This window comes from Anthonomus grandis, chromosome 11, assembly GCF_022605725.1.
Source record: "Anthonomus grandis grandis chromosome 11, icAntGran1.3, whole genome shotgun sequence".
NCBI classification, from domain to species: Eukaryota; Metazoa; Arthropoda; class Insecta; order Coleoptera; family Curculionidae; genus Anthonomus; species Anthonomus grandis.
Window position 1 is genome coordinate 28,567,873 of NC_065556.1, and position 23,870 is coordinate 28,591,742.

Sequence of the window (23,870 nt, forward strand, 5' to 3'; positions counted from 1 at the left end):
TATTAAACATATCCAATTAGTCCAGTAGCAAGAGTGCCTATATAAATAATTATTTATTTACACGTCAGCATAATTTGTCTCTTTCTAAGCAAATCGCGTTAGTCAAAGTAATGTTTTATACACGTCTTATGTCAACTAAGTAAAATTTTTATGATGTTGATTTTGGTGGTTGTTTACTTAAGTGGCATAAAATGAAATAAAAAAAATCGTAAAATAGCGTGAAAAGTGTTTTTATGGATAATGTGCAACATGTAAATCATGGAAGCTCTTATTACCACAATTCTCATGTTGTCCCTACTGATGACTAATAATTTGGAACTAGTTGAACTAAAAGAATGTAAGCGAAACTTATAGCATTTTATTGTTGTTCCTAATCACCTAAATGACTTAATTATTAATAATGTTCTTTTTCAGTTTCATTGGGTGACAGTAAAATATGCTCGCTAAGTATAAAAAGAAAAATAAAACAGGAATCCTTTTCAATATCAGAAGGTCACATAAACAACCACATAATTCCATGGCAGGTGCCTGACATCTGCAAGTTCGAAGCCCAGTCCTTTTATCACAAAGGGGGTGTGGTGGCAGTGATTCAAAAAATGCACCTGCGAAGAAACTTTACAACTGGAGACTGTATGGACTACATCCAGTTTAGGTCGAAAAAAGGATTTACTAGTGAAAGATACTGCGGCATCCTGGATGCTAGAATTGACATGCATCTGGATAGCAGCGATCCAGATTTTATTTTACCTCAGTATTTTCCTATTTCTCAGAGGAACACCTTTATCGATGAGGATGGGGAGTTGGATGTTGTCATTTACATACATAAAGAACCATTGGAACCATATGAGATAACTGATTTTCTGGTTGTGTTCACTTCTTACAAAGGTAAATAATTACTCTATTTATTTGGTTCAAATCAATGGAATCCATTTAATACATGTAATTATAAAAAAACAATAAATTATATCTAAGTTTAGAGAAAGTATTAAATTCAAATTCAAATATGCTTTATTGTTTGAACAAAACATTGTTATAAACAAAGCTTCACCTAATCCTGAAGAGACAGAGTTACAAGGTTAAAATTATATTTAAAAATACAAGTTACAATGACGAATCAAAGTTAAACAGTTAAAATTTACATTTCCTTTTTCTTGCTTTTTTCTTTCTCCCCCCTTTCCTTCCTTTTTTTTCTTTTCTTGAATCAATAAAATCAACTATATCAAACTTTTCTTAACTAAGTACAATTCAACATTTAGGGATAAAAAAAAAAAAAAAGAAAAACATTCAAAACAAACAGGTTAGGAAAGGATTTGTATTTGTATTATTGAAGTTTGTATGATATGAAGTCTTTGTATTACGCTCCCTACAAAGACTTCATATCATATCACTAAAAATCACAATAAGCAAAGTAAATCATTTAACACCACCACAATTTATTAACAAAGAGCAATTTCCAAAGTTTATTTTAGTTTTTGCTAGTACATGTAAACCTGTAATTAGTGAAAACATCTTGTCGAACTTGCATTGTCTTATTTATGTAATGTAACACGCTTATATAAGCCTATAGAATAGTAGTTTGCTGTCAGTTTACACTTGATAATGGTTGGAGATACTTACCAACTGAAACGTCATGTTACATTAAATAAATAAGACAATGCAAGTTTGACAAGATGTTTTCACTGTACCATTGTCTACCGCCTTCAAAAACAGACTGTAATTAGTGCGGTGAAATTGTATTACAAAAGTTTCAGTCTTCCTGTTGAAATCACACCAATAAAAAAATAATTCAAGATCCTCTTATAGAAGAGCAGCATCATTAAAAGACTCAATACTTGTAAACCTTGAAGTATAAACTCAATAACCTTGCCAATGAACAGTAATTTCTTCCAATAATTATTCTTAACTTCTAAATAATTATTTTGACTGGAGTATTTTGCAAAAAAACCTACAGGATGTGAATTATTAAAAAATTTTGACATTTACGCAACATATTTTAAAGATTAATTGCTTTTGGTCTTTTGTAAAATTAATATATAACATGGTAGGATATCCTAGGAATCCTCAGAAAATTGTAGACTGTTTTGCATACTTTTTTGAACCTGCATATGACTAGGCAGTACAAATTTTAGGTAGTCCTGGATCTGATTTCTTGTATTATTTATTTTTTTATTTATTTATTTATTTACGGGATCAACCCCATTACAACAGTAAATTAAATACAAAATCAATTGAACCTAACCATACTTAACAGTAAAATACTAACTATTAAGCAGTAATAAAGCCTACTTATAAATGTAAAATACCGAAAATAGTTTTATAACTCAAATCAATATAACAGAATTCTAAAAATACTAAAAACATACCCTACTAAAGTATAATATTCAGTATTGCACTAAAAAAAAAAATTAAACAATTTCTCTTATTTGACTCTTAAATCTAGATAAGGAAGTGCCCAAAATTTCGACCTCCCTAGTATTGACAATTCTTAGAGTTCTTTCAATAGGAGCATGTAATGCATAATTGGCGCTATAAAAAGGTAATGAAAAGACACGATACTGCCTTAAATTCCTAGATGGAATATTAAATTGTATTGTCATCAGAAGTTCTGGACAAATTATCTGGCCATTCAATAATTTATACAAAAAAATTAAATCTGCATATATCCGTCTTTGTCTCAATGTCTTCATTTCTAAAACAATATCATAAACATGATCATCCGGAATTCTTATTCGAAGTTTATAGAGACAAAACCTAATAAATTTGTTCTGAACTCTTTCCAAGGACAAGCAATTATTCATGTAAAAGGGCGACCATATCACTGAGCCATATTCCAGCAATGAAACAACCAATGACATGTATAACCTCTTACAGGTCTCTATAGAAAATTCTTTACAGTTCCTTAGTACAAAACCCAGATTCTTAGAGGAATTGAGAACAATATTGTTTATGTGTGCATTAAAGTTTAAATGATCATCAAACGAGATACCAAGATTTTTAACTATGCTGCAATATTGAAGTGTACTTCCTTGAATGTTATATGAAGTGACAACCTTTTTAGTTCGCTTGAGAAAACTTATATAATTGCATTTGCTTACATTCAAAAACAAATTGTTGTTAACACACCACTCATTCAATCTATCCAAATCACTTTGCAACAAAATCTGATCAAGTATTGATAAAATCTCTCTAAAAAACTTCAAATCATCAGCAAATAAAAGGAATTATTTGCTGATGACTGAATGAAAGTATTAGTCTTGATATGTAGAAGTCATGTGTATTTTATATTTTAAATTGTAATCTTTATTATAGTTTACTCTTAGGACCTATTTGTCCATATTATTTGACATGTGTAACCATATTTTATGTAACTGACATGAATAAATTATTGATTTCTTGATTGATTGAGGAAGTTGATAATTTTTTTCTGGTAGCAGCTGAAATCTCCATATTTTATTGTATCCATGCATTTCAAATATCAAAATTAATAGTAATATAGTTTTTAAAAAGATTGATCTAAAGGTTCAAGTCCACATAATATTCCACCCATATTTTTAAAAAATTGTAGGCCCACATTATCATATCCACTTTCTTACATTTAAAATTATTCTCTCAAATGTCTTGCTACACAAGGTCCGATGATGTAAGTACGTCTTGGTTCCACAGCAATTTATCTGAATAAAAACAAACTGGGAAAATAGGTGGTTATCAATCAAGATGGATAGAAGTTACTTCAGGTGTACCCCAAGGCTTGCATGACAATGTGGCTCCATTTCTTTTTAAGTTGTTTGCTAATGATATCTCAACTTATTTTAAAAATTCACTCTGCTTACAATTTGACTATTTATATTGTTTTAAAAGGATATCCAATGAGAATCACTGCAAAGATCTGCAGGCAAATATTTCTGAACTGCATAACTGGTGTACAGGACCTAAATCTTACAAAATGTAAAATTTTGGAGAAAGACAAATCAAATTAAATTTCTATATAAACTGAATAATGTTGACATAAGGGTAAACCTCATAAATGATCTTGGTGTGTTGTTTGATTCTAAATTTAGGTTTACTGATCATCTAATTCATATTTTTCCGTGGTTAGGAGCCATTTGGATTAAAACTAGTTTCCTATTACTGTATGGTCACCTAATTATAAATTCTATCTAAAAATGCTTGAAAGATATAAACATAAGTTAACATAACTTTCTTATGTATAAACTAAATATTAATAAGTCTACATTGTGCCTTGATACCTTGCATAGTAAATAAGTCCACAAAATCTGTTAAAAGATAATATGTTGGTACCTCCTAACAAAATGTGGATCCTTATGGTATTTTACTAATTTTAGATTGTTCATCATCATCTATTAACAGGCATTTACATTTGTCGAAGCCATGCGATGAGGATTATCTACCGTCAATTTGTATTAATGAAAAATTTTTCGGAGATGGTTTAATTAATTGCCCACATTTCGGATGTGTGGACGAAGGGGGTTGCAATATACCTGTAAGTACTTTAATTAATCCAATTTCCTATTAAAACAAAAGTGACAGTCAACCACAAGACAACCAAACCAAAAAAGCTTAATACATTTATGACAATTTCAACTTGCAGCATACTTTCACATTTTAGGTGATAACACAGCCAAAGGATAAACTCAGGAATAAAGTTATAGTTGGCTCAGTTTCCACTTTAGGCATACTTTTTGCCTGTTTTATATTGCTTATATGGATATTTAAGAAGCACAAGCTGTTTTGTTGGGCTGACGACTTCGCTCATCCAACTGCTACAGCTGGAAGTAACAGAAATGTGAGTTCAATCAGATTAAATTAAATTTTGATTTAATGTGTTCAGTTGGATATATAATTATTACTTACCAGGGCAAGTTTTACTTATCATTAATTCCAAATACTAATAATGAAAGTATGGAATATTATCCTTGAAGTTTAATTTTGTTTGCTGTAGGCCAATATTTTTAAAACACTCTGTCCTGACATTGCCATGCATTTTCATTTTAGAGACTGTTTGTCTTATCCACAAAAAATATCGGGTTACAATATCCGAACAACCTTCTCTTTACCTCTGCCTGTCCCAAAAAGTGAGCAGATTAAGTCCTTTATTATGTACGGGGGCGGAAGGCTTTTTAACCATCTACCCCTTTATATAAGGCTAATAAATTGTGAAAAACGTTTTAGGGAAAATATAAAGAAACTTTTACTTGCTAAAGCAGTTTATTCTATAGACGAGTTTTTAAATACAATTTTTTGACGGTGAAGAGTTTTGCATAGCGTGATGTGACTTCTTACTTCTTCTTCTTCTTTTACTTTTTTAATTGTGTGGCATGTGTTCTATATTCTATGTATGTAAGAATTGTACAAATTTTTATATTTTTGTAAAAGATTATGTTGTCAACTATCTTTAAGGCTTTATATAATGCTTTGTTAACAACATATTATGCTATGTAACAATAAAGCTACTTTTGACTTTGACCTTCTCTGTACATATTTCTACAAACATATTTTTTTTCAATACTGGTACACTTAGTTTGATTTCGAAAAAAATCAATTTTTGGTGAAAAATTCGATACGGGGGGGGATACCCTAAAAATGAAAAATCCCAAACTTTGGAGGTCCATATCTCGGCTCCTATGGGCACTATCGGGAAAATTCCAACGGTTTTGTCTTAGTTTCGTCGTTCTGAATCCAACGAGACCATCCGCAAGGTTGTAGCTTTTACGATAGCCGAGATATGGCATTTTTGATGCCCATTTTTGGCCTCAAAAACGGGGTCAAAAATTGACTTTTTTCCGAATTTTCAAAGTGCTATAATTCCACTTGTTCTGGTCGAATTCCGTTATAACCCGGTTTTTTCGTGATGTATGTGATGGGAATAAGCCACTAATAGGGGTTTCTATAGCTATTTTCCGGTTTCAAGAAAATCGATTTTTCGCATTTTCAAAGTGCTATAACTCCCTTAGTTTTTCTCGAAACTCATTATAACCCGGTGTTTTCGTGTTGTAGGTGATGGGAACAAGCCGCTGGTATAGTTAGCTCAAATTCGAAAAAAATCAATTTTTGGTGAAAAATTCGATACGGGGGGGTATACCCTAAAAATGAAAAATCCCAAACTTTGGAGGTCCATATCTCGGCTCCTATGGGCACTATCGGGAAAATTCCAACGGTTTTGTCTTAGTTTCGTCGTTCTGAATCCAACGAGACCATCCGCAAGGTCGTAGCTTTTACGATAGCCGAGATATGGCATTTTTGATGCCCATTTTTGGCCTCAAAAACGGGGTCAAAAATTGACTTTTTTCCGAATTTTCAAAGTGCTATAATTCCACTTGTTCTGGTCGAATTCCGTTATAACCCGGTGTTTTCGTAATGTAGGTGGTGGGAATAAGCCGCTCATAGGGGTTTCTATAGCTATTTTCCGGTTTCAAGAAAATCGATTTTTGCCATTTTCAAAGTGCTATAACTCCCTTAGTTTTTCTCGAAACTCATTATAACCCGGTGTTTTCGTGTTGTAGGTGATGGGAATAAGCCGCTGGTATAGTTAGCTCAAATTCGAAAAAAATCAATTTTTGGTGAAAAATTCGATACGGGGGGGTATACCCTAAAAATGAAAAATCCCAAACTTTGGAGGTCCATATCTCGGCTCCTATGGGCACTATCGGGAAAATTCCAACGGTTTTGTCTTAGTTTCGTCGTTCTGAATCCAACGAGACCATCCGCAAGGCCGTAGCTTTTACGATAGCCGAGATATGGCATTTTTGATGCCCATTTTTGGCCTCAAAAACGGGGTCAAAAATTGACTTTTTTCCGAATTTTCAAAGTGCTATAATTCCACTTGTTCTGGTCGAATTCCGTTATAACCCGGTTTTTTCCTAATGTATGTGATGGGAATAAGCCGCTCATAGGGGTTTCTATAGCTACTTTCGGATTTCAAGAAAATCGATTTTTCGCATTTTCAAAGTGCTATAACTCCCTTAGTTTTTCTCGAAACTCATTATAACCCGGTGTTTTCGTGTTGTAGGTGATGGGAACAAGCCGCTGGTATAGTTAGCTCAAATTCGAAAAAAATCAATTTTTGGTGAAAAATTCGATACGGGGGGGTATACCCTAAAAATGAAAAATCCCAAACTTTGGAGGTTTATATCTCGGCTCCTATGGGCACTATCGGGAAAATTCCAACAGTTTTGTCTTAGTTTCGTCGTTCTGAATCCAACGAGACCATCCGCAAGGTCGTAGCTCTTATAGAAGCTGAGATATGGCATTTTTGATGCCCATTTTTGGCCTCAAAAACGGGGTCAAAAATTGACTTTTTTCCGAATTTTCAAAGTGCTATAATTCCACTTGTTCTGGTCGAATTCCGTTATAACCCGGTTTTTTCCTAATGTATGTGATGGGAATAAGCCGCTCATAGGGGTTTCTATAGCTACTTTCGGATTTCAAGAAAATCGATTTTTCGCATTTTCAAAGTGCTATAACTCCCTTAGTTTTTCTCGAAACTCATTATAACCCGGTGTTTTCGTGTTGTAGGTGATGGGAACAAGCCGCTGGTATAGTTAGCTCAAATTCGAAAAAAATCAATTTTTGGTGAAAAATTCGATACGGGGGGGTATACCCTAAAAATGAAAAATCCCAAACTTTGGAGGTTTATATCTCGGCTCCTATGGGCACTATCGGGAAAATTCCAACAGTTTTGTCTTAGTTTCGTCGTTCTGAATCCAACGAGACCATCCGCAAGGTCGTAGCTCTTATAGAAGCTGAGATATGGCATTTTTGATGCCCATTTTTGGCCTCAAAAACGGGGTCAAAAATTGACTTTTTTCCGAATTTTCAAAGTGCTATAATTCCACTTGTTCTGGTCGAATTCCGTTATAACCCGGTTTTTTCCTAATGTATGTGATGGGAATAAGCCGCTCATAGGGGTTTCTATAGCTACTTTCGGATTTCAAGAAAATCGATTTTTCGCATTTTCAAAGTGCTATAACTCCCTTAGTTTTTCTCGAAACTCATTATAACCCGGTGTTTTCGTGTTGTAGGTGATGGGAACAAGCCGCTGGTATAGTTAGCTCAAATTCGAAAAAAATCAATTTTTGGTGAAAAATTCGATACGGGGGGGTATACCCTAAAAATGAAAAATCCCAAACTTTGGAGGTTTATATCTCGGCTCCTATGGGCACTATCGGGAAAATTCCAACAGTTTTGTCTTAGTTTCGTCGTTCTGAATCCAACGAGACCATCCGCAAGGTCGTAGCTCTTATAGAAGCTGAGATATGGCATTTTTGATGCCCATTTTTGGCCTCAAAAACGGGGTCAAAAATTGACTTTTTTCCGAATTTTCAAAGTGCTATAATTCCACTTGTTCTGGTCGAATTCCGTTATAACCCGGTTTTTTCGTAATGTATGTGATGGGAATAAGCCGCTCATAGGGGTTTCTATAGCTACTTTCGGATTTCAAGAAAATCGATTTTTCGCATTTTCAAAGTGCTATAACTCCCTTAGTTTTTCTCGAAACTCATTATAACCCGGTGTTTTCGTGTTGTAGGTGATGGGAACAAGCCGCTGGTATAGTTAGCTCAAATTCGAAAAAAATCAATTTTTGGTGAAAAATTCGATACGGGGGGGTATACCCTAAAAATGAAAAATCCCAAACTTTGGAGGTTTATATCTCGGCTCCTATGGGCACTATCGGGAAAATTCCAACAGTTTTGTCTTAGTTTCGTCGTTCTGAATCCAACGAGACCATCCGCAAGGTCGTAGCTCTTATAGAAGCTGAGATATGGCATTTTTGATGCCCATTTTTGGCCTCAAAAACGGGGTCAAAAATTGACTTTTTTCCGAATTTTCAAAGTGCTATAATTCCACTTGTTCTGGTCGAATTCCGTTATAACCCGGTTTTTTCGTAATGTATGTGATGGGAATAAGCCGCTCATAGGGGTTTCTATAGCTACTTTCGGATTTCAAGAAAATCGATTTTTCGCATTTTCAAAGTGCTATAACTCCCTTAGTTTTTCTCGAAACTCATTATAACCCGGTGTTTTCGTGTTGTAGGTGATGGGAACAAGCCGCTGGTATAGTTAGCTCAAATTCGAAAAAAATCAATTTTTGGTGAAAAATTCGATACGGGGGGGTATACCCTAAAAATGAAAAATCCCAAACTTTGGAGGTTTATATCTCGGCTCCTATGGGCACTATCGGGAAAATTCCAACAGTTTTGTCTTAGTTTCGTCGTTCTGAATCCAACGAGACCATCCGCAAGGTCGTAGCTCTTATAGAAGCTGAGATATGGCATTTTTGATGCCCATTTTTGGCCTCAAAAACGGGGTCAAAAATTGACTTTTTTCCGAATTTTCAAAGTGCTATAATTCCACTTGTTCTGGTCGAATTTCGTTATAACCCGGTGTTTTCGTAATGTATGTGATGGGAATAAGCCGCTAATAGGGGTTTCTATAGCTACTTTCGGGTTTCAAGAAAATCGATTTTTGGCATTTTCAAAGTGCTATAACTCCCTTAGTTTTTCTCGAAACTCATTATAACCCGGTGTTTTCGTGTTGTAGGTGATGGGAACAAGCCACTGGTATAGTTAGCTCAAATTCGAAAAAAATCAATTTTTGGTGAAAAATTCGATACGGGGGGGTATACCCTAAAAATGAAAAATCCCAAACTTTGGAGGTCCATATCTCGGCTCCTATGGGCACTATCGGGAAAATTCCAACGGTTTTGTCTTAGTTTCGTCGTTCTGAATCCAACGAGACCATCCGCAAGGCCGTAGCTTTTACGATAGCCGAGATATGGCATTTTTGATGCCCATTTTTGGCCTCAAAAACGGGGTCAAAAATTGACTTTTTTCCGAATTTTCAAAGTGCTATAATTCCACTTGTTCTGGTCGAATTCCGTTATAACCCGGTGTTTTCGTAATGTAGGTGATGGGAATAAGCCGCTAATAGGGGTTTCTATAGCTATTTTCCGGTTTCAAGAAAATCGATTTTTCGCATTTTCAAAGTGCTATAACTCCCTTAGTTTTTCTCGAAACTCATTATAACCCGGTGTTTTCGTGTTGTAGGTGATGGGAACAAGCCGCTGGTATAGTTAGCTCAAATTCGAAAAAAATCAATTTTTGGTGAAAAATTCGATACGGGGGGGTATACCCTAAAAATGAAAAATCCCAAACTTTGGAGGTCCATATCTCGGCTCCTATGGGCACTATCGGGAAAATTCCAACGGTTTTGTCTTAGTTTCGTCGTTCTGAATCCAACGAGACCATCCGCAAGGCCGTAGCTTTTACGATAGCCCAGATATGGCATTTTTGATGCCCATTTTTGGCCTCAAAAACGGGGTCAAAAATTGACTTTTTTCCGAATTTTCAAAGTGCTATAATTCCACTTGTTCTGGTCGAATTCCGTTATAACCCGGTGTTTTCGTAATGTAGGTGATGGGAATAAGCCGCTAATAGGGGTTTCTATAGCTATTTTCCGGTTTCAAGAAAATCGATTTTTCGCATTTTCAAAGTGCTATAACTCCCTTAGTTTTTCTCGAAACTCATTATAACCCGGTGTTTTCGTGTTGTAGGTGATGGGAACAAGCCGCTGGTATAGTTAGCTCAATTTCGAAAAAAATCAATTTTTGGTGAAAAATTCGATACGGGGGGGTATACCCTAAAAATGAAAAATCCCAAACTTTGGAGGTTTATATCTCGGCTCCTATGGGCACTATCGGGAAAATTCCAACAGTTTTGTCTTAGTTTCGTCGTTCTGAATCCAACGAGACCATCCGCAAGGTCGTAGCTCTTATAGAAGCTGAGATATGGCATTTTTGATGCCCATTTTTGGCCTCAAAAACGGGGTCAAAAATTGACTTTTTTCCGAATTTTCAAAGTGCTATAATTCCACTTGTTCTGGTCGAATTCCGTTATAACCCGGTTTTTTCGTAATGTATGTGATGGGAATAAGCCGCTCATAGGGGTTTCTATAGCTACTTTCGGATTTCAAGAAAATCGATTTTTCGCATTTTCAAAGTGCTATAACTCCCTTAGTTTTTCTCGAAACTCATTATAACCCGGTGTTTTCGTGTTGTAGGTGATGGGAACAAGCCGCTGGTATAGTTAGCTCAAATTCGAAAAAAATCAATTTTTGGTGAAAAATTCGATACGGGGGGGTATACCCTAAAAATGAAAAATCCCAAACTTTGGAGGTTTATATCTCGGCTCCTATGGGCACTATCGGGAAAATTCCAACAGTTTTGTCTTAGTTTCGTCGTTCTGAATCCAACGAGACCATCCGCAAGGTCGTAGCTCTTATAGAAGCTGAGATATGGCATTTTTGATGCCCATTTTTGGCCTCAAAAACGGGGTCAAAAATTGACTTTTTTCCGAATTTTCAAAGTGCTATAATTCCACTTGTTCTGGTCGAATTCCGTTATAACCCGGTTTTTTCGTAATGTATGTGATGGGAATAAGCCGCTCATAGGGGTTTCTATAGCTACTTTCGGATTTCAAGAAAATCGATTTTTCGCATTTTCAAAGTGCTATAACTCCCTTAGTTTTTCTCGAAACTCATTATAACCCGGTGTTTTCGTGTTGTAGGTGATGGGAACAAGCCGCTGGTATAGTTAGCTCAAATTCGAAAAAAATCAATTTTTGGTGAAAAATTCGATACGGGGGGGTATACCCTAAAAATGAAAAATCCCAAACTTTGGAGGTTTATATCTCGGCTCCTATGGGCACTATCGGGAAAATTCCAACAGTTTTGTCTTAGTTTCGTCGTTCTGAATCCAACGAGACCATCCGCAAGGTCGTAGCTCTTATAGAAGCTGAGATATGGCATTTTTGATGCCCATTTTTGGCCTCAAAAACGGGGTCAAAAATTGACTTTTTTCCGAATTTTCAAAGTGCTATAATTCCACTTGTTCTGGTCGAATTCCGTTATAACCCGGTTTTTTCGTGATGTATGTGATGGGAATAAGCCACTAATAGGGGTTTCTATAGCTACTTTCGGATTTCAAGAAAATCGATTTTTGGCATTTTCAAAGTGCTATAACTCCCTTAGTTTTTCTCGAAACTCATTATAACCCGGTGTTTTCGTGTTGTAGGTGATGGGAACAAGCCGCTGGTATAGTTAGGTCAAATTCGAAAAAAATCAATTTTTGGTGAAAAATTCGATACGGGGGGGTATACCCTAAAAATGAAAAATCCCAAACTTTGGAGGTCCATATCTCGGCTCCTATGGGCACTATCGGGAAAATTCCAACGGTTTTGTCTTAGTTTCGTCGTTCTGAATCCAACGAGACCATCCGCAAGGTCGTAGCTTTTACGATAGCCGAGATATGGCATTTTTGATGCCCATTTTTGGCCTCAAAAACGGGGTCAAAAATTGACTTTTTTCCGAATTTTCAAAGTGCTATAATTCCACTTGTTCTGGTCGAATTCCGTTATAACCCGGTGTTTTCGTAATGTAGGTGGTGGGAATAAGCCGCTCATAGGGGTTTCTATAGCTATTTTCCGGTTTCAAGAAAATCGATTTTTGGCATTTTCAAAGTGCTATAACTCCCTTAGTTTTTCTCGAAACTCATTATAACCCGGTGTTTTCGTGTTGTAGGTGATGGGAATAAGCCGCTGGTATAGTTAGCTCAAATTCGAAAAAAATCAATTTTTGGTGAAAAATTCGATACGGGGGGGTATACCCTAAAAATGAAAAATCCCAAACTTTGGAGGTCCATATCTCGGCTCCTATGGGCACTATCGGGAAAATTCCAACGGTTTTGTCTTAGTTTCGTCGTTCTGAATCCAACGAGACCATCCGCAAGGCCGTAGCTTTTACGATAGCCGAGATATGGCATTTTTGATGCCCATTTTTGGCCTCAAAAACGGGGTCAAAAATTGACTTTTTTCCGAATTTTCAAAGTGCTATAATTCCACTTGTTCTGGTCGAATTCCGTTATAACCCGGTTTTTTCCTAATGTATGTGATGGGAATAAGCCGCTCATAGGGGTTTCTATAGCTACTTTCGGATTTCAAGAAAATCGATTTTTCGCATTTTCAAAGTGCTATAACTCCCTTAGTTTTTCTCGAAACTCATTATAACCCGGTGTTTTCGTGTTGTAGGTGATGGGAACAAGCCGCTGGTATAGTTAGCTCAAATTCGAAAAAAATCAATTTTTGGTGAAAAATTCGATACGGGGGGGTATACCCTAAAAATGAAAAATCCCAAACTTTGGAGGTTTATATCTCGGCTCCTATGGGCACTATCGGGAAAATTCCAACAGTTTTGTCTTAGTTTCGTCGTTCTGAATCCAACGAGACCATCCGCAAGGTCGTAGCTCTTATAGAAGCTGAGATATGGCATTTTTGATGCCCATTTTTGGCCTCAAAAACGGGGTCAAAAATTGACTTTTTTCCGAATTTTCAAAGTGCTATAATTCCACTTGTTCTGGTCGAATTCCGTTATAACCCGGTTTTTTCGTAATGTATGTGATGGGAATAAGCCGCTCATAGGGGTTTCTATAGCTACTTTCGGATTTCAAGAAAATCGATTTTTCGCATTTTCAAAGTGCTATAACTCCCTTAGTTTTTCTCGAAACTCATTATAACCCGGTGTTTTCGTGTTGTAGGTGATGGGAACAAGCCGCTGGTATAGTTAGCTCAAATTCGAAAAAAATCAATTTTTGGTGAAAAATTCGATACGGGGGGGTATACCCTAAAAATGAAAAATCCCAAACTTTGGAGGTTTATATCTCGGCTCCTATGGGCACTATCGGGAAAATTCCAACAGTTTTGTCTTAGTTTCGTCGTTCTGAATCCAACGAGACCATCCGCAAGGTCGTAGCTCTTATAGAAGCTGAGATATGGCATTTTTGATGCCCATTTTTGGCCTCAAAAACGGGGTCAAAAATTGACTTTTTTCCGAATTTTCAAAGTGCTATAATTCCACTTGTTCTGGTCGAATTCCGTTATAACCCGGTTTTTTCGTAATGTATGTGATGGGAATAAGCCGCTCATAGGGGTTTCTATAGCTACTTTCGGATTTCAAGAAAATCGATTTTTCGCATTTTCAAAGTGCTATAACTCCCTTAGTTTTTCTCGAAACTCATTATAACCCGGTGTTTTCGTGTTGTAGGTGATGGGAACAAGCCGCTGGTATAGTTAGCTCAAATTCGAAAAAAATCAATTTTTGGTGAAAAATTCGATACGGGGGGGTATACCCTAAAAATGAAAAATCCCAAACTTTGGAGGTTTATATCTCGGCTCCTATGGGCACTATCGGGAAAATTCCAACAGTTTTGTCTTAGTTTCGTCGTTCTGAATCCAACGAGACCATCCGCAAGGTCGTAGCTCTTATAGAAGCTGAGATATGGCATTTTTGATGCCCATTTTTGGCCTCAAAAACGGGGTCAAAAATTGACTTTTTTCCGAATTTTCAAAGTGCTATAATTCCACTTGTTCTGGTCGAATTCCGTTATAACCCGGTTTTTTCGTAATGTATGTGATGGGAATAAGCCGCTCATAGGGGTTTCTATAGCTACTTTCGGATTTCAAGAAAATCGATTTTTCGCATTTTCAAAGTGCTATAACTCCCTTAGTTTTTCTCGAAACTCATTATAACCCGGTGTTTTCGTGTTGTAGGTGATGGGAACAAGCCGCTGGTATAGTTAGCTCAAATTCGAAAAAAATCAATTTTTGGTGAAAAATTCGATACGGGGGGGTATACCCTAAAAATGAAAAATCCCAAACTTTGGAGGTTTATATCTCGGCTCCTATGGGCACTATCGGGAAAATTCCAACAGTTTTGTCTTAGTTTCGTCGTTCTGAATCCAACGAGACCATCCGCAAGGTCGTAGCTCTTATAGAAGCTGAGATATGGCATTTTTGATGCCCATTTTTGGCCTCAAAAACGGGGTCAAAAATTGACTTTTTTCCGAATTTTCAAAGTGCTATAATTCCACTTGTTCTGGTCGAATTTCGTTATAACCCGGTGTTTTCGTAATGTATGTGATGGGAATAAGCCGCTAATAGGGGTTTCTATAGCTACTTTCGGGTTTCAAGAAAATCGATTTTTGGCATTTTCAAAGTGCTATAACTCCCTTAGTTTTTCTCGAAACTCATTATAACCCGGTGTTTTCGTGTTGTAGGTGATGGGAACAAGCCACTGGTATAGTTAGCTCAAATTCGAAAAAAATCAATTTTTGGTGAAAAATTCGATACGGGGGGGTATACCCTAAAAATGAAAAATCCCAAACTTTGGAGGTCCATATCTCGGCTCCTATGGGCACTATCGGGAAAATTCCAACGGTTTTGTCTTAGTTTCGTCGTTCTGAATCCAACGAGACCATCCGCAAGGCCGTAGCTTTTACGATAGCCGAGATATGGCATTTTTGATGCCCATTTTTGGCCTCAAAAACGGGGTCAAAAATTGACTTTTTTCCGAATTTTCAAAGTGCTATAATTCCACTTGTTCTGGTCGAATTCCGTTATAACCCGGTGTTTTCGTAATGTAGGTGATGGGAATAAGCCGCTAATAGGGGTTTCTATAGCTATTTTCCGGTTTCAAGAAAATCGATTTTTCGCATTTTCAAAGTGCTATAACTCCCTTAGTTTTTCTCGAAACTCATTATAACCCGGTGTTTTCGTGTTGTAGGTGATGGGAACAAGCCGCTGGTATAGTTAGCTCAAATTCGAAAAAAATCAATTTTTGGTGAAAAATTCGATACGGGGGGGTATACCCTAAAAATGAAAAATCCCAAACTTTGGAGGTCCATATCTCGGCTCCTATGGGCACTATCGGGAAAATTCCAACGGTTTTGTCTTAGTTTCGTCGTTCTGAATCCAACGAGACCATCCGCAAGGCCGTAGCTTTTACGATAGCCGAGATATGGCATTTTTGATGCCCATTTTTGGCCTCAAAAACGGGGTCAAAAATTGACTTTTTTCCGAATTTTCAAAGTGCTATAATTCCACTTGTTCTGGTCGAATTTCGTTATAACCCGGTGTTTTCGTAATGTATGTGATGGGAATAAGCCGCTAATAGGGGTTTCTATAGCTACTTTCGGGTTTCAAGAAAATCGATTTTTGGCATTTTCAAAGTGCTATAACTCCCTTAGTTTTTCTCGAAACTCATTATAACCCGGTGTTTTCGTGTTGTAGGTGATGGGAACAAGCCACTGGTATAGTTAGCTCAAATTCGAAAAAAATCAATTTTTGGTGAAAAATTCGATACGGGGGGGTATACCCTAAAAATGAAAAATCCCAAACTTTGGAGGTCCATATCTCGGCTCCTATGGGCACTATCGGGAAAATTCCAACGGTTTTGTCTTAGTTTCGTCGTTCTGAATCCAACGAGACCATCCGCAAGGCCGTAGCTTTTACGATAGCCGAGATATGGCATTTTTGATGCCCATTTTTGGCCTCAAAAACGGGGTCAAAAATTGACTTTTTTCCGAATTTTCAAAGTGCTATAATTCCACTTGTTCTGGTCGAATTCCGTTATAACCCGGTGTTTTCGTAATGTAGGTGATGGGAATAAGCCGCTAATAGGGGTTTCTATAGCTATTTTCCGGTTTCAAGAAAATCGATTTTTCGCATTTTCAAAGTGCTATAACTCCCTTAGTTTTTCTCGAAACTCATTATAACCCGGTGTTTTCGTGTTGTAGGTGATGGGAACAAGCCGCTGGTATAGTTAGCTCAAATTCGAAAAAAATCAATTTTTGGTGAAAAATTCGATACGGGGGGGTATACCCTAAAAATGAAAAATCCCAAACTTTGGAGGTCCATATCTCGGCTCCTATGGGCACTATCGGGAAAATTCCAACGGTTTTGTCTTAGTTTCGTCGTTCTGAATCCAACGAGACCATCCGCAAGGCCGTAGCTTTTACGATAGCCGAGATATGGCATTTTTGATGCCCATTTTTGGCCTCAAAAACGGGGTCAAAAATTGACTTTTTTCCGAATTTTCAAAGTGCTATAATTCCACTTGTTCTGGTCGAATTCCGTTATAACCCGGTGTTTTCGTAATGTAGGTGATGGGAATAAGCCGCTAATAGGGGTTTCTATAGCTATTTTCCGGTTTCAAGAAAATCGATTTTTCGCATTTTCAAAGTGCTATAACTCCCTTAGTTTTTCTCGAAACTCATTATAACCCGGTGTTTTCGTGTTGTAGGTGATGGGAACAAGCCGCTGGTATAGTTAGCTCAAATTCGAAAAAAATCAATTTTTGGTGAAAAATTCGATACGGGGGGGTATACCCTAAAAATGAAAAATCCCAAACTTTGGAGGTCCATATCTCGGCTCCTATGGGCACTATCGGGAAAATTCCAACGGTTTTGTCTTAGTTTCGTCGTTCTGAATCCAACGAGACCATCCGCAAGGCCGTAGCTTTTACGATAGCCGAGATATGGCATTTTTGATGCCCATTTTTGGCCTCAAAAACGGGGTCAAAAATTGACTTTTTTCCGAATTTTCAAAGTGCTATAATTCCACTTGTTCTGGTCGAATTCCGTTATAACCCGGTGTTTTCGTAATGTAGGTGATGGGAATAAGCCGCTAATAGGGGTTTCTATAGCTATTTTCCGGTTTCAAGAAAATCGATTTTTCGCATTTTCAAAGTGCTATAACTCCCTTAGTTTTTCTCGAAACTTATTATAACCCGGTGTTTTCGTGTTGTAGGTGATGGGAACAAGCCGCTGGTATAGTTAGCTCAATTTCGAAAAAAATCAATTTTTGGTGAAAAATTCGATACGGGGGGGTATACCCTAAAAATGAAAAATCCCAAACTTTGGAGGTCCATATCTCGGCTCCTATGGGCACTATCGGGAAAATTCCAACGGTTTTGTCTTAGTTTCGTCGTTCTGAATCCAACGAGACCATCCGCAAGGTCGTAGCTTTTACGATAGCCGAGATATGGCATTTTTGATGCCCATTTTTGGCCTCAAAAACGGGGTCAAAAATTGACTTTTTTCCGAATTTTCAAAGTGCTATAATTCCACTTGTTCTGGTCGAATTCCGTTATAACCCGGTTTTTTCGTAATGTATGTGATGGGAATAAGCCGCTCATAGGGGTTTCTATAGCTACTTTCGGATTTCAAGAAAATCGATTTTTCGCATTTTCAAAGTGCTATAACTCCCTTAGTTTTTCTCGAAACTCATTATAACCCGGTGTTTTCGTGTTGTAGGTGATGGGAACAAGCCGCTGGTATAGTTAGCTCAAATTCGAAAAAAATCAATTTTTGGTGAAAAATTCGATACGGGGGGGTATACCCTAAAAATGAAAAATCCCAAACTTTGGAGGTTTATATCTCGGCTCCTATGGGCACTATCGGGAAAATTCCAACAGTTTTGTCTTAGTTTCGTCGTTCTGAATCCAACGAGACCATCCGCAAGGTCGTAGCTCTTATAGAAGCTGAGATATGGCATTTTTGATGCCCATTTTTGGCCTCAAAAACGGGGTCAAAAATTGACTTTTTTCCGAATTTTCAAAGTGCTATAATTCCACTTGTTCTGGTCGAATTCCGTTATAACCCGGTTTTTTCGTAATGTATGTGATGGGAATAAGCCGCTCATAGGGGTTTCTATAGCTACTTTCGGATTTCAAGAAAATCGATTTTTCGCATTTTCAAAGTGCTATAACTCCCTTAGTTTTTCTCGAAACTCATTATAACCCGGTGTTTTCGTGTTGTAGGTGATGGGAACAAGCCGCTGGTATAGTTAGCTCAAATTCGAAAAAAATCAATTTTTGGTGAAAAATTCGATACGGGGGGGTATACCCTAAAAATGAAAAATCCCAAACTTTGGAGGTTTATATCTCGGCTCCTATGGGCACTATCGGGAAAATTCCAACAGTTTTGTCTTAGTTTCGTCGTTCTGAATCCAACGAGACCATCCGCAAGGTCGTAGCTCTTATAGAAGCTGAGATATGGCATTTTTGATGCCCATTTTTGGCCTCAAAAACGGGGTCAAAAATTGACTTTTTTCCGAATTTTCAAAGTGCTATAATTCCACTTGTTCTGGTCGAATTCCGTTATAACCCGGTTTTTTCGTAATGTATGTGATGGGAATAAGCCGCTCATAGGGGTTTCTATAGCTACTTTCGGATTTCAAGAAAATCGATTTTTCGCATTTTCAAAGTGCTATAACTCCCTTAGTTTTTCTCGAAACTCATTATAACCCGGTGTTTTCGTGTTGTAGGTGATGGGAACAAGCCGCTGGTATAGTTAGCTCAAATTCGAAAAAAATCAATTTTTGGTGAAAAATTCGATACGGGGGGGTATACCCTAAAAATGAAAAATCCCAAACTTTGGAGGTTTATATCTCGGCTCCTATGGGCACTATCGGGAAAATTCCAACAGTTTTGTCTTAGTTTCGTCGTTCTGAATCCAACGAGACCATCCGCAAGGTCGTAGCTCTTATAGAAGCTGAGATATGGCATTTTTGATGCCCATTTTTGGCCTCAAAAACGGGGTCAAAAATTGACTTTTTTCCGAATTTTCAAAGTGCTATAATTCCACTTGTTCTGGTCGAATTTCGTTATAACCCGGTGTTTTCGTAATGTATGTGATGGGAATAAGCCGCTAATAGGGGTTTCTATAGCTACTTTCGGGTTTCAAGAAAATCGATTTTTGGCATTTTCAAAGTGCTATAACTCCCTTAGTTTTTCTCGAAACTCATTATAACCCGGTGTTTTCGTGTTGTAGGTGATGGGAACAAGCCACTGGTATAGTTAGCTCAAATTCGAAAAAAATCAATTTTTGGTGAAAAATTCGATACGGGGGGGTATACCCTAAAAATGAAAAATCCCAAACTTTGGAGGTCCATATCTCGGCTCCTATGGGCACTATCGGGAAAATTCCAACGGTTTTGTCTTAGTTTCGTCGTTCTGAATCCAACGAGACCATCCGCAAGGCCGTAGCTTTTACGATAGCCGAGATATGGCATTTTTGATGCCCATTTTTGGCCTCAAAAACGGGGTCAAAAATTGACTTTTTTCCGAATTTTCAAAGTGCTATAATTCCACTTGTTCTGGTCGAATTCCGTTATAACCCGGTGTTTTCGTAATGTAGGTGATGGGAATAAGCCGCTAATAGGGGTTTCTATAGCTATTTTCCGGTTTCAAGAAAATCGATTTTTCGCATTTTCAAAGTGCTATAACTCCCTTAGTTTTTCTCGAAACTCATTATAACCCGGTGTTTTCGTGTTGTAGGTGATGGGAACAAGCCGCTGGTATAGTTAGCTCAAATTCGAAAAAAATCAATTTTTGGTGAAAAATTCGATACGGGGGGGTATACCCTAAAAATGAAAAATCCCAAACTTTGGAGGTCCATATCTCGGCTCCTATGGGCACTATCGGGAAAATTCCAACGGTTTTGTCTTAGTTTCGTCGTTCTGAATCCAACGAGACCATCCGCAAGGCCGTAGCTTTTACGATAGCCGAGATATGGCATTTTTGATGCCCATTTTTGGCCTCAAAAACGGGGTCAAAAATTGACTTTTTTCCGAATTTTCAAAGTGCTATAATTCCACTTGTTCTGGTCGAATTCCGTTATAACCCGGTGTTTTCGTAATGTAGGTGATGGGAATAAGCCGCTAATAGGGGTTTCTATAGCTATTTTCCGGTTTCAAGAAAATCGATTTTTCGCATTTTCAAAGTGCTATAACTCCCTTAGTTTTTCTCGAAACTCATTATAACCCGGTGTTTTCGTGTTGTAGGTGATGGGAACAAGCCGCTGGTATAGTTAGCTCAAATTCGAAAAAAATCAATTTTTGGTGAAAAATTCGATACGGGGGGGTATACCCTAAAAATGAAAAATCCCAAACTTTGGAGGTTTATATCTCGGCTCCTATGGGCACTATCGGGAAAATTCCAACAGTTTTGTCTTAGTTTCGTCGTTCTGAATCCAACGAGACCATCCGCAAGGTCGTAGCTCTTATAGAAGCTGAGATATGGCATTTTTGATGCCCATTTTTGGCCTCAAAAACGGGGTCAAAAATTGACTTTTTTCCGAATTTTCAAAGTGCTATAATTCCACTTGTTCTGGTCGAATTCCGTTATAACCCGGTTTTTTCGTAATGTATGTGATGGGAATAAGCCGCTCATAGGGGTTTCTATAGCTACTTTCGGATTTCAAGAAAATCGATTTTTCGCATTTTCAAAGTGCTATAACTCCCTTAGTTTTTCTCGAAACTCATTATAACCCGGTGTTTTCGTGTTGTAGGTGATGGGAACAAGCCGCTGGTATAGTTAGCTCAAATTCGAAAAAAATCAATTTTTGGTGAAAAATTCGATACGGGGGGGTATACCCTAAAAATGAAAAATCCCAAACTTTGGAGGTTTATATCTCGGCTCCTATGGGCACTATCGGGAAAATTCCAACAGTTTTGTCTTAGTTTCGTCGTTCTGAATCCAACGAGACCATCCGCAAGGTCGTAGCTCTTATAGAAGCTGAGATATGGCATTTTTGATGCCCATTTTTGGCCTCAAAAACGGGGTCAAAAATTGACTTTTTTCCGAATTTTCAAAGTGCTATAATTCCACTTGTTCTGGTCGAATTCCGTTATAACCCGGTTTTTTCGTAATGTATGTGATGGGAATAAGCCGCTCATAGGGGTTTCTATAGCTACTTTCGGATTTCAAGAAAATCGATTTTTCGCATTTTCAAAGTGCTATAACTCCCTTAGTTTTTCTCGAAACTCATTATAACCCGGTGTTTTCGTGTTGTAGGTGATGGGAACAAGCCGCTGGTATAGTTAGCTCAAATTCGAAAAAAATCAATTTTTGGTGAAAAATTCGATACGGGGGGGTATACCCTAAAAATGAAAAATCCCAAACTTTGGAGGTTTATATCTCGGCTCCTATGGGCACTATCGGGAAAATTCCAACAGTTTTGTCTTAGTTTCGTCGTTCTGAATCCAACGAGACCATCCGCAAGGTCGTAGCTCTTATAGAAGCTGAGATATGGCATTTTTGATGCCCATTTTTGGCCTCAAAAACGGGGTCAAAAATTGACTTTTTTCCGAATTTTCAAAGTGCTATAATTCCACTTGTTCTGGTCGAATTCCGTTATAACCCGGTTTTTTCGTGATGTATGTGATGGGAATAAGCCACTAATAGGGGTTTCTATAGCTACTTTCGGATTTCAAGAAAATCGATTTTTGGCATTTTCAAAGTGCTATAACTCCCTTAGTTTTTCTCGAAACTCATTATAACCCGGTGTTTTCGTGTTGTAGGTGATGGGAACAAGCCGCTGGTATAGTTAGGTCAAATTCGAAAAAAATCAATTTTTGGTGAAAAATTCGATACGGGGGGGTATACCCTAAAAATGAAAAATCCCAAACTTTGGAGGTCCATATCTCGGCTCCTATGGGCACTATCGGGAAAATTCCAACGGTTTTGTCTTAGTTTCGTCGTTCTGAATCCAACGAGACCATCCGCAAAGTCGTAGCTTTTACGATAGCCGAGATATGGCATTTTTGATGCCCATTTTTGGCCTCAAAAACGGGGTCAAAAATTGACTTTTTTCCGAATTTTCAAAGTGCTATAATTCCACTTGTTCTGGTCGAATTTCGTTATAACCCGGTGTTTTCGTAATGTATGTGATGGGAATAAGCCGCTAATAGGGGTTTCTATAGCTACTTTCGGGTTTCAAGAAAATCGATTTTTGGCATTTTCAAAGTGCTATAACTCCCTTAGTTTTTCTCGAAACTCATTATAACCCGGTGTTTTCGTGTTGTAGGTGATGGGAACAAGCCACTGGTATAGTTAGCTCAAATTCGAAAAAAATCAATTTTTGGTGAAAAATTCGATACGGGGGGGTATACCCTAAAAATGAAAAATCCCAAACTTTGGAGGTCCATATCTCGGCTCCTATGGGCACTATCGGGAAAATTCCAACGGTTTTGTCTTAGTTTCGTCGTTCTAAATCCAACGAGACCATCCGCAAGGTCGTAGCTTTTACGATAGCCGAGATATGGCATTTTTGATGCCCATTTTTGCCTTCAAAAACGGACGTCGAAAACGACTTTTTCACGATTTTCAAAGTGCTCTCATTCCCTTAGTTCTGCTTGGATCCTGTTATAACCTGGTGTTTTCGTAATCTAGGTGACCCAAATAAGACGCTGGTATACTTAGTTTGATTTCGAAAAAAATCAATTTTTGGTGAAAAAATTCATGATTGTTTTAGTCTCGAATCTTGGAAATGAACGAGCAGACTGGCGCAAGACTGGCGGATAGCGAACAAAACGTTTCTCGGCCAACTGCTCCGACTCCGGAGGAAGAAAAAGACTTGCCGCCCTCTTATGACAGTCTATTTCCCGATCCACCTGCCAGGTAACTCAGTCTAAACCCGCATTAGTCCAACCTCAGGTTACTTTATGTAAATTATGTATTTTTGGGCAGCTATCACCTAATAATTTAGAGTTAAGTATTTAAGGGAATAACCATTCGAATATTCGCTAGTTTATGTTTGGCTAATATTAATTTTAAACAGTGCAAGTTTCAGTTTACTGTAGGTACAAACTAGTGTTATTTTAATAGCGATTTACTAATAATTTATTCGAGGTTGTATCCTAATTTACACAAAAATTTGCTGTTATTTGTTGCCGTTTTATCGTTCGGTAAAGGGTTAATTTTAAGATTTTAATTAGGGCAAAAAATAATAAATAATTAGACTAACTGGCCTTAATACGCGTTCTTTTCACGTAGTGTTTAATGGTAGTGGGGATTATGGAAGTAACACAAAAGCACAAAAGTAATATTCGCCAAATGCTCTGTAGTCATAAGTTTACTTAACCCCTAAGATATTTACACGTGTGTATTATTTTGTACAATTTTTTGTAACATATTTTATAGTAATATATTTTGATGTCTGTTTATTAGTTGGTTTACTCTTAA

At 37.3% G+C, this 23,870-nt stretch overlaps 1 protein-coding gene across 1 annotated transcript; it reads left to right on the forward strand.

Annotated features, from left to right (window-relative positions):
• The first annotated feature begins 123 nt into the window (after window positions 1-123).
• On the forward strand, window positions 124-23,851 carry LOC126742370 (uncharacterized). Its single transcript, XM_050449017.1, has 5 exons — window positions 124-337; window positions 415-885; window positions 4,344-4,501; window positions 4,628-4,804; window positions 23,161-23,851. Exons 1-5 carry the CDS (start codon window positions 259-261, stop codon window positions 23,308-23,310), a joined length of 1,035 nt encoding a protein of 344 aa, XP_050304974.1. The 5' UTR covers window positions 124-258; the 3' UTR covers window positions 23,311-23,851.
• The last annotated feature ends 19 nt before the right edge of the window (window positions 23,852-23,870 follow it).

What these genes read in the sequence shown, in the direction of transcription:
- LOC126742370 (XM_050449017.1), top strand. Translation starts at nt 259, where the DNA reads ATGGAAGCTCTTATTACCACAATTCTCATGTTGTCCCTACTGATGACT. An exon ending in TGTGTTCACTTCTTACAAAG is followed by an intron (nt 886 to 4,343) that starts GTAAATAATTAC and finishes TACTAATTTTAG; the next exon opens with ATTGTTCATCATCATCTATT. An exon ending in CAGCTGGAAGTAACAGAAAT is followed by an intron (nt 4,805 to 23,160) that starts GTGAGTTCAATC and finishes TGATTGTTTTAG; the next exon opens with TCTCGAATCTTGGAAATGAA.